The sequence below is a fragment of the Macaca fascicularis genome, chromosome 14, assembly GCF_037993035.2.
Source record: "Macaca fascicularis isolate 582-1 chromosome 14, T2T-MFA8v1.1".
NCBI lineage: Eukaryota > Metazoa > Chordata > Mammalia > Primates > Cercopithecidae > Macaca > Macaca fascicularis.
The window spans coordinates 40,823,569-40,844,500 of NC_088388.1; the positions used below are offsets into that span (position 1 = coordinate 40,823,569).

At 35.1% G+C, this 20,932-nt stretch overlaps 1 protein-coding gene across 3 annotated transcripts in view; it reads right to left on the reverse strand.

The window, feature by feature from the left end:
• LUZP2 (leucine zipper protein 2) overlaps nucleotides 1–20,932 on the reverse strand; it is a 578,438-nt gene that overhangs the window by 317,873 nt on the left and 239,633 nt on the right. For 2 of the 3 annotated variants that reach the window (XM_045371619.3, XM_005578370.5), the window contains exons 2-4: nucleotides 16,811–16,928; nucleotides 14,761–14,831; nucleotides 8,692–8,773 (exon numbers count right to left, since the gene is read on the reverse strand). In XM_045371619.3, coding sequence (XP_045227554.2) covers nucleotides 8,692–8,773; nucleotides 14,761–14,831; nucleotides 16,811–16,928 — 271 coding nt within the window. The remainder of the gene's footprint in view (nucleotides 1–8,691; nucleotides 8,774–14,760; nucleotides 14,832–16,810; nucleotides 16,929–20,932) is intronic. The other variant, XM_005578372.5, reaches the window with a different exon arrangement.

Here is a 20,932-nt window from a genome sequence, read left to right on the forward strand (position 1 = left end):
TCTACCAAATGAGAAGGAACCAGAAAGCCAACACTAGTAATATGACAAAGCAAAGCTCTTTAACGCCCCCAAAAAATCACACTAGCTCACCAGGATCCAAGAAGACATCCCTGATTTACCTGAAAAAGAATTCAGGCGGTTAGTTATTAAGCTAATCAAGAAGGCACCAGAGAAAGGCAGAGCCCAATGCGAGGAAATTCAAAAAGCGATACAAGAAGTGAAGGGAGAAATATTCAAGAAATAGATAGCATAAAGAAGAAACAATCAAAACTTCAGGAAACATTGGACACACTTATAGAAATGCAAATGTTCTGGAAAGTCTCACAATAGAATTGAACACGTAAAGGAAAGAAATCCGCAGTTCGAAGGAAAGGTCTTCCAATTAACTCAATCCAACAAAGTCAAAGAAAATAAAAAAATAAGAAAATATGAACCAAGCCTCCAAGAAGTCAGGGATTATGCTAACAACCAAACCTAAGAATAATCAGTGTTCCTGTGAAAGAAGATAAATCTAAAAGTTTGGAAAACATATTTGGAGGAATAATTGAAGAAAACTTCCCCAGCCTTGCTAAAGACCTAGACATCCAAATACAAGAAGCACAAAGAACACGTGGGAAATTCATCACAAAAAGATCATCGACTACACACATTGTAATCAGGTTATCTAAAGTTAAGATGAAGCAAAGAATCTTAACTTTGCTTTTGTGAGACAAAAGCACCAGGAATCCTATAAAGGAAAACCTATTATTTTAACAGCACGTTTCTCAGAAGAAACCCACAAGCTAGAAGGATTGGGGCCCTATCTTCAGCCTCCTCAAACAAAACAATTATCAGCTAAGAATTTTGTATCCAGTAAAACTAAGCATCATGTATGAAGGAAAGATACAGTCTTTTTTGGACAAACAAATGCTGAGTGAATTCGCCACTACCAAGCCACCACTATAAGAACTATTAAAAGGAATGTTAAATCTTGAAACAAATCCTGAAAACGATCAAAACAGAATCTCTTTAAAGTATAAATCACAGAGGACCTATAAAACAAAAATACAAATTAAAAACCAAAAACATAAAACAAAAAACACCAAGTACATAATAGCACAATGAATGAAATGGTACCTCGCATCTCAGTATGAACATTGATTGTAAAGGGTCTAAATGCTCCACTTAAAAGATACAGAACTGCAGAATGGATAAGAACTGGCCGGGCGCAGTGGCTCATGCCTGTAATCCCAGCACTTTGGGAGGTCAAGGCGGGTGGATCACCTGAGGGCAGGAGTTCAAGACCATCCTGGCCAACATGGTGAAATCCCGTCTCTATTAAAAATGCAAAAATTAGCCGGGTGTGGTGACATGTGCCTGTAATCCCAGCTACTCAGGAGGCTGAGATAGGAAAATCGCTTGAACTCAGGAGGTGGAGGTTGCAGTGAGTCAAGATTGTGCCAGTGCACTCCAGCCTTAGTGACAGAGCAAGACTCCATCTCAAAACGAAACAAACAACAAGAACGAAAAACTTGTCAACCAACTATCTGCTGCTTTCAGGAGACTCACCTAACACATAAGAACTCACATAAACTTAAAGTAAAGTGGTAGAAAGAGGTATTTCATTCAAATAGACACCAAAAGCAAGCAGGGGTAGCTATTCTTATATCAGACAAAACAAACTTTAAAGCAACAGTGGTTAATAGAGACAAAGTGGGATATTATATAATGGTAGAAGGCCTTGTCCAACAAGAAAATATCACAATCCTAAATATATATACACCTAACACTGGAGTTCTCAAATTTTTAAAATAATTACTGATAGACCTAACAAATGAGATAGACAACAACATAATAATAGTGGGGGACTTCAATACTCCACTGACAGTACTAAAAAGTCAAGACAGAACGTCAACAAAGAAACAATGAATTTAAACTATACATTGACACAAATGGACTTAACAGATATATACAGAACATTTCATCCAACAACCACAGAATATACATTCTATTCAACAGCACATGTAACTTTCTCTAAGATAGACCATATGATAGGCCATAAAATGAGTCTCAACAAGTTTAAACAATTTGAAATTATATCAAACACTCTCTCAGACTACAATGGAAAAAAAAAAAAAAAACTGGAAATCAACTCCATAAGAAACCTTCAAAACCATGCAAATACATGGAAATTAAATAACCTGCTCCCAAAGGAGCATTAGGTCAAAAATGAAATCAAGATGGAAATTTAAAAAATCTTCACACTGAATGACAATAATGACACAACCTATCAAAACCTCTGGGATACGGCAAAGGTGGTGCTATGAGGAAAGTTCATAGCCCTAAATGCCTACATCAGAATGGCTGAAAGAGCACAAACTGACACTCTAAGGTCACACCTCAACGAACTAGAGAAACAAAAACAAACCAAACCCAAACCCAGAAGAAGAAAGGAAATAACCAAGATCAGAGCAGGACTAAGTGAAACTGAAACAAAAAACAACCAATACAAAAGTTAAATGAAACAAAAAGCTGATTCTTCGAAAAGATAAATAAAATTGATAGAATATTAGCAAGATTAACCAAGAAAAGAAGAGAGAAAATCCAAACAACCTCACCAAGAAATGAAACAGGAGATATTACAACTGACACCACTGAAATACAAAAAGATGACTCAAGTCTACTATGAATACCTTTATGCACATAAACTAGAAAACCTAGAAGAGATGGATAAATTCCTGGAAAAATACAACCCTCCTAACTGAAATCAAGAAGAACTAGAAACCCCAAACAGACCAATAACAAGCAGGGAGATTGAAACGGTAATTAAAAAATTACTAGCAAAAAAAGTCTAGGACCAGATAGATTCACAGCAGAATTCCACCAGACATTGAAAGAAGAATTGGTAACAATTCTTTTGGCACTATTCCACAAGATGGAAAAAGAGGGAACCCTCCCTAATTTATTCTATGAATTCAGCATCACCCTAACACCAAAACCAGGTAAGAACATAACCAAAAAGAAAACTACAGACCAATATCCTTCATGAACATAGACACTAACCTCCTTAACAAAATGTGAAATAACCAAACCCAACATATCAAAAAGATAATCTACCATGATCAAGTGGGTTTTATATCAGGGATGCAGGGATGTTTTAACATACACAAGTCAATAAATGGGATGCACCACATAAACAGAATTAAAAACAAAAATCACATGATCATCTCAACAGATGCAGAACAAGCATTTGCCAAAACCCAGCATCCCTTTATGATTAAAGCTCTCAGCAAAATTAGCATACAAGGCACATACCTCAATGTAATAAAAACTATCTATGACAAACCCACAGCTAACATAATACTAAATGGGGAAAAGTTGAAAGCATTCCCTCTGAGAACTGGAACAAGAAAAGGATGCCCACTTTCACCACTCCTCTTCAACATAGTGCTGGAAGTCCTAGCTAGAGCAATCAGACAAGAGAAAGAAATAAATGGCATCCAAATTGGTAAAGAGGAAGTCAAACTGTCATTGTTTGCTGATGATATTATCATTTACCTCGAAAACCCTGAAAACTCCTCTGAAAAGCTCCTAGAACTGATAAAATAATTCAGTAAAGTTTCTGGATAGAAGATTACTGTACACAAATTAGTAGCTCTTCTATACACCAACAGCGACCAAGTGAAGAATCAAATCAAGGATTCAACCCCTTCTACAATAGCTGCAAAAAAGTAACATACTTAGGAATACACCTAACCAAGGAGGCAAAGGACTTCTACAAGAAAAACTACAAAACATTGTTGAAAGAAATCACAGATGACACAAACAGAAACACATCTCATGTTCATGAATGGGTAGAAGCAATATTGTGAAAATGACCATGCTGCCAAAAGCAATCTACAAATTCAACACAATCCCCATCAAAATACCACCATCATTCTTCACAGAACTAGAAAAAACAATTCTAAAATTTATATTGAAACAAAAAAGAGCCTACATAGCCAAAGCAAGACTGAGCAAAGAGAACAAATCTGGAGGTATCACACTATCTGATTGCAAACTATAAGGCTATAGTCACCAAAATAGCATAGCACTGGTATAAAAATAGGCATATAGACCAGTGGAACATAATAGTGAACCCAGAAATAAACCCAAATACTTACAGCCAACTGATCTTTGGCAAAGCAAACAAAAATATAAAGTGGGGAAAGGACACACTTTTCAACAAATGGTGCTGGAATAATTGGCTAGCCACATATAGGATAATGAAACCATCTTCATCTCTCACCTTATACAAAAATCTACTCAAGATAGATTAGGACTTAAATCTAAGACCTGAAACTATAAAAATTCTAGTGGATAACATTGGAAAAACCCTTCCTGACATTGGCTTAGGCAAGTCTCTCTTGACAAAGAACCCAAAAGCAAATGCAATAAAAACAAAGATAAATAGTTGGGACTTAATTAGACTAAAGAGCTTTTGCACAGCAAAAGAAACAGTCGGCAGAGGAAACAGACAACTCACAGATTGGAAGAAAATCTTCATAATCTATACATCTGACAAAGGACTAATATCCAGAATGTACAACAAACTCAAACAAATCAGTTAAAAAGAATCCCATCAAAAAGTGGGCTAAGAACATGAATAGACAATTCTCAAAAGAAGATATACAAATTGCAAACAAACATATGAAAAAACACTCAATAGCATTAATAGTCAGGGAAATGTAAATCAAAATCAAAATATGATACCACCTTACTCCTGCAAGAATGGCGATAATAAAAAAAATCAATAAACAGTAGATGTTGGCATAAACGCAGTGATCAGGGAACACTTCCACACTGTTGGTGGGAATGTAAGCTAGTACAGCCACTGTAGAAAAGAATGTGGTGATTCCTTAAATAAATAAAAGTAGAACTATCATTTGATCCATCAATCCCACTACTGGGTATGTACCCAGAGGAAAATAAGTCATTATATGAAAAAGATACTTGTACACTCATGTTTATAGTGCACAATTCACAATTGCAAAATTGTGGAACCAACCCAAATGCCCATCAATCAACAAGTGGATAAAAAAATGGTGAGAGAGATATATATATAGTTAATTCATATATATATATATGAATATATATATATGTATATAATGGAATACTACTCATCCATAAAAAGGAATGAATTAACAGCATTTCCATTGACCTGGATGAGATTGCAGACTATTATTCTAAGTGAAGTAACTCAGGAATGGAAAACCAAACATTGTATGTTCTCACTGGTATGTGGGAGCTAAGCTATGAGGACGCAAAGGCATAAGAATGATACAATGGACTTTGGGGACTTGGGGGAAACGGTGAGTCGGGGGCAAGGGATAAAAGACTACAAATAGGGTGCAGTGTATACTTCTCGGGTGATGGGTGCACCAAAATCTCACAAATCACCACTAAAGAATTTGCTCATGTAACCAAATACCATCTGTACCCTAATGACCTATGGAAAAAAAAAAAGTAATTAACAAGAACAGTTAATAAAAAAGAAATAGTCTGCAATTAAGAAAATGCAAGCCATTGGTGAGAAACCTCACCATCTAGTAGTTTTTAATAATGGAAAAATATCACTGTGTTACCCCTGATCACTGATACACAGGTAATATGTCTGATTCCCATAAAGACACCATTTGTAAGTCTCTGGGAACCTGAGGTCACTATCAAACATTTCCATGCCAGCTTTTAAGAATAGCCATTGAAAATCCATGTGGCAGTATCCAGAAATTGCAAAACAAAACTATTTTGAATAGTAATGTAAACAGAGTGAGGAAATAGAATATCTTAAATTATGAACAATGGAATAGATTTATTTAATATTCCTTTTACTAGGTATGCATTCTTATGTAATCTCTGATAATTCTTACCATGATATTATCATATAACAAAGGTTTTAAATGGTTAGAAAGAAAAAATACTAATAATGATGATGATGATGATATCATACAATTTAGAGGTTGCTCACAATTGATTATATCTTCTGCTCAATAGTGTATGCATCATCTCATATAATCACCAAATAACCTGTCATATAAGTACCACTGTCATACTTTTTAAAATGAAAAAGCCTCAGATAAATCAAATGACTTGCTTATATTCACTCAGCTAAGCGATGAAGATGAAATTAAAATGGGAAGCACAGAAGGAAGGGGAATGACTTTAGTTTAATGTCTACTATCTACTACATGCCAGATATAATTTTAGAGAGATTATGTGCATTAATTTAATGTGAATAACCCCTTAAATGTGATAATGAGGAAACTTGCACAAGTTCAAAAGCTTGATCAAGTCTGGTAATGAGCTAGTAAATTTACAGAACTAGTAAATGGCCTACTGGAAATGTAAACCCCAAACACTCCTACTCTGAAGCACATACTAAGTTACGAGTTTCTTTAGGAAGTTTCTGGTTTAGTGAAGACTTTTGGGGGAAAACAGAAACCTTCCCTCAAGATTCAATTTTCAGCTTCTTTAGGAAGTTTCTGGTTTAGTGAAGACTTTTGGGGGAAAACAGAAACCTTCCCTCAAGATTCAATTTTCAGCCATAAGGAACGCACAGCCAGCGTGCTGAGATGAAGGCAAAGGTGACTCAGTCTACGTTATTTGCCCATGACATTTTTCATACTTAGATATTCTAACTTTGGTTTGTGCTCTTTCAAAAGTTGTAACTCTCTTCTTTTTGGATCTCAGACAGTTTGCATAATCTACTGAAATAATTATGAGTTCATGCCTTAGATCCTCTGCCTTACAGCTGTGCAAATGCAAGCTAGAAACACCTTATTTGAGCTACCATTTTTCAGTAAAGAAAAAAAAACAATGTAGTTTTATTATGAGAACCAGAGAAAATAGTCTGTGTGAGCACTTCTATTCTTCTCTACCATTGTTTGTCATTAGGCTATGAAGAAACCCAGATTAAATATGATTAGTCATGGCAGATATGTGATTGCAATTAGGACCATTCAGTAAGCTAGGTCAGGTGTTGGGGGGAGGAATCAACAAGCTGATGATAAAAATATGTCTATTCTTTTATGTAACATTTGGTATCCAGTGAGCCAGACTTCAGACCACATTTCAGGTGAGCAGTGAGAGTTGCCATGGCATAACAATGAACCAACATGCCCGTTCTAACAGGTGAACAGAACAGATAACAGTGAATCCTTAACATGAAACAGTTCTGTACTTTGAGAAGTCAGCAATCATTATTAGAAAGGCTGTTCCTGAAGTCCGGTGTTGCAGATGACAGACTGGCCTGAGTTTCAGAAGCAAAACTCCACATTTCAATCAAGGTTGTTAAAGGAAGTTTTGTAAAAGAAAGGCAGGCTGACTGTGTTTAGAGAGCCTAGGATTCCAGGTAATTGACCTAAATGGAGATTCAGGCTTCACCACGGTTTTAGCGTCTGTAAACTTGATGCTTTAACATTTGTTCTTCAAGGATGTGCTGGATCAGCCTTGTTCAGAACAATCCAATCATATGCTTGAGCCACCCTGCCTTAGCTCTGGGAGTCTCCCATTGCTGCTCCACCGTGTCAGAAGGAAGTCCTCCTCCCAGAGACACACTTTTCAAATACAACAACCAATCAAAAAACAACACTAGTAATTTCCCCCCTTTTATTATCCCAGGCCACTGTGGATTTGCCCTAATCACCTTAGGGATAGGTCATAAGTCAGGACAGCTGCTATGCCCCAGAGTCAGCCAAAAATCACTCAAACTGGCCAATCCCAAGCCCACTTATCCATCCCAACCCTACTTATCCTGCCTCACTTGTTCATTGCCCCGGAAACCACAATAAACCTCTTACCCGCAGTTTCCTCCTCTCCCTCTACCTCATGAACAGCCTGGGTACCTTCTCGTGTGGCCCCTCTGTGGTCTACAGCTAGAACTGTGAGAAAGAAGCTATGTTTTCAGTGGTAGTCTTTTCCTGATCTGTTGACTTTACCATACCTCATACGTTCAATTAACACACTATATTTTAAAACAGACTCAGATCCTGAAAACAAGATATAAGGTCCAATCCCTATACATGATGCATAAGGTGGCTTTGGGGAATACAGTAGAAACCCAGTTTTCAACACGGCTCTCAGGAACACCATCCCTCCTGCCTATAGTAAATATTCATAGTAAGAGCTGAAACGGTGGGGTCAAGGGAACATCATTTCGGGTGAGAAAGTTTGTTTCACAGTTTATTTCTCACAGTTCTCGCTGTCATGAGAGGAGTTTGATTCATCAATTTTGGAGTGCATTAGAATAACCCATGGGATGGATTAAATAGGCAGACGCCTTGGCCCTGCTCCTGAGAGATCCTTATTCAGTGGATGTGGGGTGCGACTTAACCATCACTTAGCTTAATTTACTTCCCAGTCAGTGACAACCCACGATCTGAGAGCCACTGATGAGGCCCTGACACCAGAACCTTTACCCCATTCTGTCCTTCAATTTCTCATTCTTAAAAGTAGGCTGGGAATGAGATGATCCCCTAATAATGAAATAAAACATTAACCTTTTCCAGAAATGAATGCTGACCAAGTACTATTCTGATGACATTGACTGATGCTTCTTTTATTGTCTTTTCACTTTTATTTTTATAGGTGTGTTTGTTCCATAGTGATTTTGGAAAAAGAAAGTAACAATCTCCCAGCCCTAAAGCAAAGGGCACAAAGTAGAAACACACTTACAGTAGCCTGGTGTTTTTCTGCTTTCTCCGATGTCTCTTTAAGTTGATTTTGCAGGGCCTCCTGAAGAGATTTCATTTCTTCTCTAGTTTAGTAGAAAACAGAGCATAAGAGAGAAAATAATACAGTTCCATTATTTTCTGTGTACATTATAAAAGGAGGCTTTGCTGTATACATTTAGGACACAGACAACTAGAATTCCATAAAGTCACAGTTAAGCATACAGGATGTGTCTAAAGATTCTGGTAATAAAAGTCTTTTTCTTCCATGCAAATACTAAAAGCAAGTGGAATTTTTTAAAATTACCTTACTATTATGCTTTATAAATATCCCACTGTTTGAATCATCTGTGAGCTACATGATGTGTTAAAGTAAAGCGATATATAATTCAAGTTGAAAAGATAATTCCACTAACAGCATACTGGGATGTGAACATGCTGGTTAGAAAAAGTCACCATAGACTTGCTGATAGGATAAAATTACTGTTCCCTTCTGATGCTCTTAATTAATTAATTCTAAAGTATTGTGCTTTATACATCCTTTGTAAGGCCTGAGACCTTTTGTAAAAACAGGGAAAAGAAACTTTTTCTAACTTAAGGCCTCTCTCATTTAATGAAGGTAATTAAAAAATGCATGCATATGCATATATACTCATTGTGTCTCAAGCTCAATAGTACATAAGGATCCTGTATCCCTTTTTAAAGGAGTGATCTTTCCCTAAATTTGCATTTCTCTTAAGGATTTAGGATTTATTGATTTATAACTCATCATATTATTTATATTTATTTATTTATAACACATCATATTATCTTTCTGTGCCTTGATTTTTTTTTTTTTAACTCAAGCTATCACCTCAAACAGATCAGATATTAGATAAAGGCTAGTGTACAAAAAAATAGAAACCTGTTTGAGTCTTACCAGTACCTAAACTAATTTAAAACTTCCAATCTAGCGCCAAAAGACTAGCTCTGGATATTTGGGCAAGTGACACACCATCTCATACTCAATTTCTTCATCCAAAAAAAGGGCACAATGGTAGAACTAACTAATAGATTTGTGCTCATATTAAGATGACATAATGTAAACAAAGTGCTTAAAACAATGCCTGTAAAATAATTACTTAACAAATGTTAGGTCATGGCAATAACCACTGACACCACTCCACACTCCTATGTTCATTCTCTGACCACAAAATTCTGTACAACAACAAGCTGCTCTTTCACCCAGCAGGACTTAATGGGGCAGCCAGATTAATTAGTCTTGAGACTGATGTACCAGTCCCAATTTCAAGAATTAGAAAGAAAGTCTGTCTGTTTTTTGGAATCATTTTGGACTTTGGTTGATAAATCAAAATATAGTGAGAACAAGTTATAGAATACAGTCACTTTGGTTTTTAAATGATTTATGCTTCTTGGGTGATGCTTTTAATGTGCTTGAAGTGGATTCTAAGTGACAGCTTCCATCACTGTCTCAAACTGGTTTCATTTATCAGACTTGTTCCATATATGGACATATAAAATCTGGGCTTCCATTATTATTTCTGATATTTTCCACAGAGTGTTTGTAATATAATATAATATAATATAATATAATATAATATAATATAAACCTACATATATTGTAGGCTTACAATGTGCAAGACACTTTTATAAAACCCACACCAAACTATGACATCATATTATGATAGATAACTAATGTATAGAGGGGTAGTGAAATTGTGTTTTAGTGTCTATATGCTCAAACTATAAAGAGTTACTATACTATCTCTACTGAGAAGGAAGGAATGAAGGAAGGAAGGAAGGAAGGACCTACATGCTATCCCAAACACTCAAATTTTCAACAAGCACTGAGTGAAGCACAATAAAATTATATTTCCTACTGAAAAGTAAGTTATAATTAAAATGACAATGTAATAATTTTTAATATATTTTAATTTAAAATTCCTATTTTTATTTGTAAAAGATGGTCGTAAAAGACTTAACAAAAATTAAATAATAAAGTATGTTTTATTAAAAACAATGAGTATATATATTTAGATAGATAGATAGATAGATAGATAATGTATGTGTGGGAGTAGGTATCTATCTATATGTTTCTTCCAAAAAAAATCCCCGATTCTGACATCTAGAGGCAATCTAGGGAACAGAACAAAAAACAAATTGTAAAATATGGAAAAGGTAGAGAATTCTGAATATTTTCCTGCCAAAGAACACTATCAGGCAGAAAGGTAAAGTAGATTTTTTGTCTTCTATATCTCATTTCTTCTGCCTTCCTTATAAGCTTATGTCGTCACATGCTCACTGCTCTAGTGCTTTAGCTAGCTATAGATTTCTGCTTCACAGACTTACTAAGTTATCCTCCTAGGGAGGTGATTCCTGACTTGCCTCTGCACCACTTCTCAACACCAACTGAGACTTACTCAATCTATATCTGCTACTCTAGGGCTCTATTTGGTACTAAACTGAAACTTTAATTCTAAAAAATTCATGGCTCAAGTGACACCTGTAATAGATAGCTCCAATATTGAAATATTTTAGCATAACATTTTGTGTTACAAGGAATTTCAAAGGGCCATCATTTCACACCTCTTTCATCCCAAATTATAGCTATAAAAACACTCTCAACTTAATCACTCTACAGAAAGCTATTTCTTTCTAGTGACTATCTGCTTATATTAGAGATGGAGAATGTGCCACAATTCTAGCAACTTTTTTTTTTTTTTTTGAGTTTTCAGAGAACATTATCGTAAAGTACTTTAGTACACTGAGTCCAAAACTGCCGTCCGGGAATCTCTACCAACCCACCACCTTAAAGAATAAAAGGTTTTATTCTCTTTTGCTCAAGGACATTTTCAAATTTTCAGACATTTCAGGGTCCTGTCCTATTCCCTATTCTCCTTGTTGTGGTTACATATTCTCAGTCCTGACATGGTATGGTTTAAAATCTCTCCATCCACCTAGGGACTCTCTTGTGAATATTATCTAAGCTGTGTAAATATTCCTGAAACGTGATGCTCAAGCCAACACAAATCTCATTTTCTCACTCTTTCTCTCACATAAATGCACGCACACAAACACACACACCTTTCTCTGCCTGTCTTGCTCAAAAGACACTCTGCTGCCTCTCCACATAGTTGTATGTGGCCACAGCATATCCCCTGAATTTACTTACAACCTAGTTCCAGCTACACAGAAAGACTTATTAGTTGCCTCTATATTACAGTTCCAGAGGGAGAAACTAGTTGATTCGTTTTGTTTGGGTGGCCACCTCTGAATCATTAGCTATGACCAGTGGTTTCAGAGTCACATAAAAGAGGCATGGCTTCCAGGGATCACTAGTCCAGATGAAGCCAGATGACAAAGATCTGAGGACAAAGGATCCAGAAAACAAGGTAATAATTGAGAGCTGGAGATGTGACCAAATGGCACCTGTAAGCACACTGCACTCTTTCAAACTCAGAGAAGATGTTTAAATTTGCAATAAATTAGTAATTTTGATAACCACAGGTGATACTTTTTCTCTTTTAATGTTTACTAATAAGTCAGATTTTTAAATGAGATACACAGTCTCTTTTACCAAAATATACACATAATGTTTATATTTCTCTTTTTAAGTAAACAGCAAAAATCAAATGCAACACATCTTATATCCTTTTCAGAAGTTACCTTTTATTATAATTTATTGAGTCTTCCATTCTAACTTTGATTGTATATATAATACAAGTTAGGCATTTTAAACAAGTTTTTAATTTTAGATAAAGCTATGAATTAGTAAGACCAAAATATTCTCCATTTTATCCTCTCTTTGAAAAGCTTGTTCTATCATCTGGTAGTTTATATACTTTAACACATGTATACTTGATGATTAAAATTCTTAAATACCTATTCACATTTTTTTTCCTGATTTTTGTGGTGTTTTTGGTGTCATGTGAATCAGCCATAGATATTGTAAGAAAATATCAGCAAACTAAGGGAATAGGTTTTCATTCACATCACGCACAAGTCTGTCTCCCTATCTGTGTCCCTCCAGTGATAAAGAAAGGCTGACTTTATTTTCTTTTACTCCATGGTCCTCACTCTTGAGATCTCCCTGTCCTTGTCTCTAAGTAGTGTTTTCTTGCCCTGGTCTACAGTTTTCTTTCTACTCTGAATAGTTTTGACAGAACGATTTCTCTAAAAGCCAGGAAATAACACAGTATTTCCCCTAAAAGATGTATTTAATTATATTATTTCTTATAGCGCTACCAAAAAGAGGTTCCCTATTTATTATCACTGAAACCCAGTATGTGCCACCCTTTAGCCATTTTTATTTTTGTCTTTACATACAGATCTATTTTCTAATCTTCTCAAACTCACTATATCGTCTTCAGTCTCTCACTGGGTGCTGCACATATATTGAGTAGAAATCAGTTTTTGTTTTTCTACTTTTGTTCATTCTCCATTCCTAACCTGAAATACTCTATAAAAATAATCATTTTCAGCATCTCTTGGTCTCTTTTGATGGGTTATTTTTTAATTTTATTTTTTAAAGAATATAGTATATTATTAACTATAGTAATCATGTACTCACTTCATCTAACTTACTTCTCTTCTCCAACTGAAATTTAGTATTCTTTAGCCAATATTTCACCAGCAACACTCTCTCCAGCTACCTCTGACCCTGGTAACGACCACTCTAATCTCCATTTCTTTTACATCAACTTTTTTAGATTCCAAATAAAAGTGAGATCAGGTGGTATTTGTTTTTCTGTGTCTGGCTTAGTTTCCTTAACATAATGTCCTCCAGGTTCATCCATGTTGTCACAAATGACAAGATTTTCTATTTTCTGACTCAATAATGTTCTACTATTTCTGTTCCAAATGTTGCTTATGTCCTCTATCACTACTTCACAGAGACACAAATACTTGTGTAATACTGAGCATGATTTATTTCAAACCAATACAATCATTAAAATAATATGGTTTTGGAAATGTGTTTGGCTTGCTTTTTTCAAGTTTTTCTTAATATTAGACTTTGAAGAGAATTTCACATTCAAGAAATAATAAACACGTCACTATAAATAATAAGAGTCAATGTAAAACAATTGACTTTATATTTTTAATAGATATTATCAACTCAATCCAAAGGCATGTCAATAATAGAGTTTCGAATTAAGAACCAAGGTCAGTGGAGGACATATAGGCTGATGAGAAGGGACTTAGAATCAACTCCACATGCTATCTTGTGTGTAAACTTTTAAACAGTTTTTTGCGTTGTGATCAGTGAGCCAGACTGGAAAGGTAGGGCTGCGGGGTAAGACGGAGCAGATTTTACATCTAAATTTCAATTAACATGATTCTCGGCAATTCCACTAAGCACTCTGAGCAACAATTTGCCATCTACAAAATGGAACTAATAGCCACTTCACAAGGTTATTGTGAAGATGAAACAAGAAAATATGTACAAATCTACTAGAAGAGCTGCTAGTAAGTGTGTGGCAGATGTAAGGTTGTTTCTATATTAAAATACTTTTCTTTTTTTTACTTGGAAAAGCAATTTAAAAATCACATGGCTTTTTATAATGTACACAAGTATATTTCATAAAATACTTCCCTCAAAAACAAGCAAACCCATACTAATAATATTGTACTGATTCTACTTGTATTGTTAATAAGATTATTCCATTCCTTACCACCACATCATCATTACCATAATCAAGTTTTGATTTTATTAAATATGGTCCACTGAGGTCAATATTATCAAATATGTCTATTGATGGGCAGACTTACTAGGGTCCATCTTACTAACTGAGGAAAGTATTATAGCTCCCTAACATTCAAACTGTGATTTGCAGACAAAAGGTAAAAGCATCACCATCACCAAAGAGCTTGTTAGACATGCAGAATCTCAAGCCCACCCCAGTTGTGTAAGAATCTGCATTTGAACAAGATTCCCAAGTGAATCACATGCACATTTAAGTATAAGTGAAAAGATAAATAGGTTCATGCATTTAGAATCAATAAATTCTGTGAAGTTTCTGAATGTTGCTTGACACTATGGCAGAAGTAACTAAATAAAAAAGAAAAGTCTTACCTTTGTTGCTGTCCTAATTCCAGAAGTTTCTTAACATCAGTTTTGGCAGATTGCTCATCATTTTTTAAAGACTGATAAGAAAAGTGGAAAAAGGAAGTTTTATTCAGATGATAAATTGAGGCTCACTTTAACTTTGGTTTTAGATACTAGATAGGACTGCACACATGCCCTGGAACAAGAATTAAAAATAAGTTCATGATGGTCCTCACGGCTCTAAGGATGTAAACAGAAATTTATGACACCAACTACACAATAGGTGAAAGGAATTGAGCAGTCTTGGCTTTTAGAGGTTTGATGGGGGAGAAACTACTCTCCAAATATCAAAATGTAAAGAAATAAATGTTTATTTATAAGTGAATATAAAATATATCTTCTATTCATTCTTTGAAGTTTTACTGTGTTCTCTGCAGGCATGTTAAACCAGGTCTGGTATAGCTTCTACAAATACTAGGGAACATAGCAAACCTCCCTGCATACGCCAGGAAATAATAACACAATTCAAGATTAAAACAGTCAAAGGGCATGCACCTGTTAGGTTTTGTTGATTTCTTATTTATGAGTAATGCATTAAGACATACAAAAAAAAAAAACTGGGCCATGTGAAACTGTAACTGGTCTCTACAGACAGAATATAAACAATAAGTTATGTTTACTACTTCAGTCCTTAGTGTTTATATGCCTCTAAGAAGGTGCAGGTTTCTTAATATTCTTCCCAGTCTATTCACTTGGTGAATTTCCACTTAACCACAGGTCAGGCATTGGCTTCACCAGAAATCAATCTGCACTTCTTTTCATCCTTGTGACTGTTTCCCTGATGCTCTGTGCATGCTTCCATCATAACACTATGATTCCCGCACTGTTATCATCCCGCTACCATCTCTGTGTCCTGCTGGGTTGCCTATGCCTATGTGTGTTTTTGGTTTGTTTGTTTTTGCTCTTGTTTCCATCTTCTCCACATGTAACACATCTTCTGGAAGAAAAGCTTAGATGTTGACTTTAAATACTAGCTCTGTCCCTTGACTATCTGCATGTTCTTAGTTTCTTAACCTTTCTCTAACTCCGTTTTCTCAACTATGAAATGTGACAAATAGTCTTCATGTGAAAATTAAATACAAATTAGAGAAAGAGTATCTAGCACTACACCTTGACCATGTTCAGTAAGCCTCAGTGGTTACTAATACCACCACCACCACCACCACCATCATCATCATCTTCATTATCATTATTATCATCTTAATGGGATTAGGAACCTAAGGAGAAGAGTGTAGACAGAAGCAACTCCACGTGGTTTAAAAACATGATTCAGTTCAGTAACTAATGGTCTCTGGAGCCAGACTGTCTACATATAAACTCTGGCTTCTTTTGTAACATTCAAAAATAACATATCTTTCTTAAACGTTAGCTCTCATGTGTAACAAGGGATGTCACAATAGGATCCACCTCATAGATATGTTATAAGAATTAAACCATATAATACATACAAAGCTTCTAGCATACAGGAGATAATAAATGCAATGTTTATGTCAAATATTGCAATATGTTACCAAATATTTTTGAAACTATTTTTACCCCGTGTAGAATTTTTTGAAGATTTCAGTATGTTAAGCCTTTTTTTTTTTTTTTACAGTTGTCTTTTAAAAGTATTTACCTATTTTGGTAATACGATTTATTAAAGAATCTTTAGAATTATCCCGAGGGGAATTTAAAATTATCTTGTAGGTGTCATTCCTATATTCATTTAACTCTTGAGCATAATTACTTTGTCATTTTATAATATGAAAAGCACAGGGGTCAAACTGATCTTAGAAGCTTGAGGAACTGATGGCTCTGCCAAGCACACAATTTTCTCATTTCTGTATTTGTTAAACACAGATTCCTAGAAAATATTTCAAATGACATTTCTGTTTAAAGTGCATATAATAGTAAGTAATAACTACCATGGTCCAGCCCAGAAACACATTAAAAACTGTTTAAAAATGCATGTTAATCCACTCAGAAAATCAGACGACTGCTCATCTTTCACTGCTCAGAAAATGAGTTTTCATCTCACCTGAAGGTTGACTTTAATTCCATCAAGTTCTCTTGATGTCTTTGTCAGCTGACGAAGAATGGTGCTCCGCTCCTTAAAGACTTCTTTCAGCTGCTTTTCTAGCTCTTCATGGTCCTGTCTAACACAGAAAGAACAGGCATGAGAGCCCCCTAAATGGTTCCACTTGGCATCAGTCATAATCAGTAACACTCACAGTTTTAGTAAAATCTAGGGAAATTAAAACCTCAATTACTAAGATGGTTTTGTTGTCATGATTTCATATAAAAAGGGAAAATTGAAAACCCCATTTTATAACAAAAGTTTTGTTTCCCAATGAGGACTATCTAGGCTCATTGGAGACAGCATAGATCTCCAGGCCAGAGAGAGGTTCCAGGACAATATTGTACCTCTTCTGTATGTATAATATAGTTTATCAGGTACATATTTGAAAATAGGTATGTTTATTGATACCACACTTTTCCCCTCAGGTCCTTACAATTTTACAGCAAGAGATATATTTTGGAAAAATACATCTAAGAAACATAGGTTCTCATATTGGGGGAACAAACTTTGAGGTAGAGCTAGAACATAAAGTCAGAGGTTTGCATCTTCTCTGGTTTATAGAGAAGGCAGCCCATCGAAAATGCAACACTTTCCAAACTTAGCTAAGAACCCCTATCCCTATTGCTATTAAAGAGGTATTGGGAGGAGCAAAATCTCTATGACAATCAGTGAAAAAAATACAGTAATTTCAGTGAATTTTGAACAAACTTGTTAATAAGCACCATGAAAGAAAGACTTCATTATCTGTGTCACGCATGTGCACATCCTTTTTTTTCCCCTATTTTTTTCATATCATCTTTCCAGGAATTTGAGAAAGATATTGTAATTTGTGTTGTGCAAATGTAAAAAAATAATAATCTGGGAGATTAAGTTACTGCCCTAAAGTCCTTCTTATTAAAAGAAACAATTAGCAAGCAGTGAGTGTGTGCACCTTTGTGTATATGTGTATTTGGCCAGTGGGAGGTAGGTGGTTTGGTGGCAGGATGAGGAAATTGACAATTTCCAGCGCAGCCTAACACTGTAACTGATGGGGAAGTATTAATTAAAATGATGAATTGGACACATAGCAGAGCTGCTAATCCAGGAAAGACTTCTAGGAAAATAAATATAAAATGTATAAGAAGTGCTTTGAAAGAGAAATAGAAATTAGTCATATGAAAAGAGAAAACACGTGTAGATACTGATATGGTCTGGCTGTGTCTCACCCTAACCTCATCTTGAATTGTAGTTCCCATTATTCCCACCTGTTGTGGGTGCGTCCCCGTGGGAGATAATTGAATCCTGGGAGCGGGTTCCACCATACTGTTCTTGTGGTAGTGAATAAGACTAATGAGATCTGATGATTTTATAAGGGGCTTTCTGTTTGGCTGAGCTCTCATTCTCTCTTCCTTGCTGCAGGCAACACATGCCTTTCATCTCCTTCCATGATTGGGAGGCCTCCTCAGCCACGTGAAACTGTGAATCTATTAAACCTCTTTTTCTTTGTAAATTACCCAGTCTCGGGTATGTCTTTATCAGCAGCGTGAAATGGACTCATACAAATACTAATGAAAATAAATGTTGAATTTTTCAAAAAGTGAATAAATGTCAGAAGGCTTGGTGTTCTAATTGGGGAGTAGGAGATTTGTTGCTGAAATGTGAAATGACTACTCATTTCATAAGACCGTTAAGTGATGATTAGGAATCTGGGCATTATTTTGAGGACAAATGAAAGTAAATGAGAGGTTTTAGGCAGTAAATGACAAGATCAGATTTATGTTTTGGAAAATTATTCCTGGCTGAAAACTCAGGAGTGAATTGGAGAAGGGAAAAAAAACAGGAAAACAGGTGCCTGTTAAGAAAGTTACCATTGCAATAGTCCAGACAAAAGATTATGCTGGCCTATCTGGAGCAGAAGCAGTGGAGGTAGGGAAACTTGGATTGATTTCAGCAAAACATACAAAATGGAATTAATAGTATACTGTGTCTGTATCTGTATCTGTGTGTGTGTGTGTGTGTGTGTGTGTGTTTACATTTAATTCTTTTGCCTGCATGCTGTGAAATAAGGGTGGGAGGGAGCTATTTAGTAATGATGCCATGTTGCTGGCTTAGGAAATTTTTCGACATAGCCCTTCACTGAGAGGGAAGTCAGGAAGAACAGTGCTTTTAGTAAAAGATGGGTCGACAAGTTCAATTGTAAAATTGTAGGAAAATGGCTCAAATTCTCTCAGCTTTGGTTGAGAATCTATAAAATTTTACATTGAACTTACCCACATTTTCATGTGTTAAATAGAGTAATTTATGTAAAGCATTGAACCCATGACAGGTAATTAATTCAAAATATATACATATGTAATTCTATAACTAAGAAATATTATGAATTTATAGTCATTCTGCAGAAATATAAAGGAACTGAGTCTCCTAATGGCCTTAGTGATGATTAATAAGTGCATCTCATCTAGAATAGACTTCTATTACTTTTTTTTTTCTTTTTCTCATTTGCTAAATGTAGGTCTCTAGCACTCTTCACATTCTTCTCATTAAAAGGAAATTGGAATGGCCCATTGCTAAGAACTACAATATTTCTTGTTGGCCTTCTGAATTTCACTGATGAACAGTAATCAGCCAGTAATTAGACAATTATTAATGCCCCAAATTTCCATTCAGTCTCACTGGCAAAGTTAAATACTAAACAGCAAGTCACATTTTTAATTTCTTCCAATTTTATAACCTTATTTTATGCCTCCGTTTGTTTCTCCTGAACAATAAAGACATCTCCAGAATCATCTTAAGTGACCATAATAAATCATGATAGTAGATTATATGTATTGACAGCATATTATATGCAAGATGGTGTTATGCATGCCATTTCATTTACTCTGCAGAAGAAATTCATAAGAAAAGCACTATTATTAACCCTATTTTATAGGTATGGAGATTGAGTCACAAGAGTGGTAAATAACTTCTAAGGACATGCTATTAAGAAAGTGGTACATCGGTCTCCAAAGCCTAATATCTTAACCACAATTTTGAAAGAACATACTGACTTGGCTATGAGTTTATCAGATAAATATTCACTGCGTCCTTCAAGAACTTATTATATATTATTTCTTTCTTCTCTATTACACAAATACGTTTTAAATGTTGACTTTATTTACTATATTTATTTTTAATTAAATTAAATATAAATAACATTTCCTTTTTTATAATATATAACATCATTTAATTTCATCTTCATATTTGATTTTCAAATAATGTTATGAGGAAAACAAAACCAATTTAAATCTCTCTATTTTCTGGTAAATACATTAGGAACCATGAAGAGGACACAAATTATCAGAAAAATATTGGCAGAATTGTTAATTAACAGCACTAGTTTAGATTAAAACATTTAAGGTCCTTATGTAAGAGGAAACCAAATTATACTGCAGAAGTAACCATAATGAAAGTATTGACTAACATTTTACTGGATTTTCTTCCATTTTCAAATGAGTGCATGCTCATCTTCTAATAATTTTCTCTTGCATACATGAAAAGTAAACATGACTCTCCTACACTCATGTTCTGTAACTGGCTTCATATGTCTTAGGGCACTTTCCATGTCTATATATGTTACTATCCATTTTGGTTGTACTTGAATATATTTTACCACTGAGACTTTATGGTGTTTCCAATGTTTTTCTTTCTCTCTTAAAAAGTAATAAAGTGTATATTTGTGGGCACAAAAGAATTCCCTGAGTACTTCTGTGATACAAGTTTCTAAAAGTGTAAATATTTCATTAAAAGTCAACATGTTAATTTTTTTGGGGGGGGCGGGGTGGGAGGTCTGGCTTCAGTGTCCATATCTTGTATTTATTTATTTTAATTTTTAATTTTTGTGGGTATTTAGTAGGTACATGTATTTACGGGGTACATGAGATATTTTGTGTTAGTTTCAATACGTGCTGGTAAATTGCCTATCGGCTATTCTAGCCTATAATTTTCTTAGTATATTGTTATGTTCTTCACACCTTCACCTGAACCAGACATTGTCTTCTCTCCCTTTTTCTTAAAAGAAAATTTGCTAATGGCATGAGTGAAAAATGGTACTCTCTTTCTGAT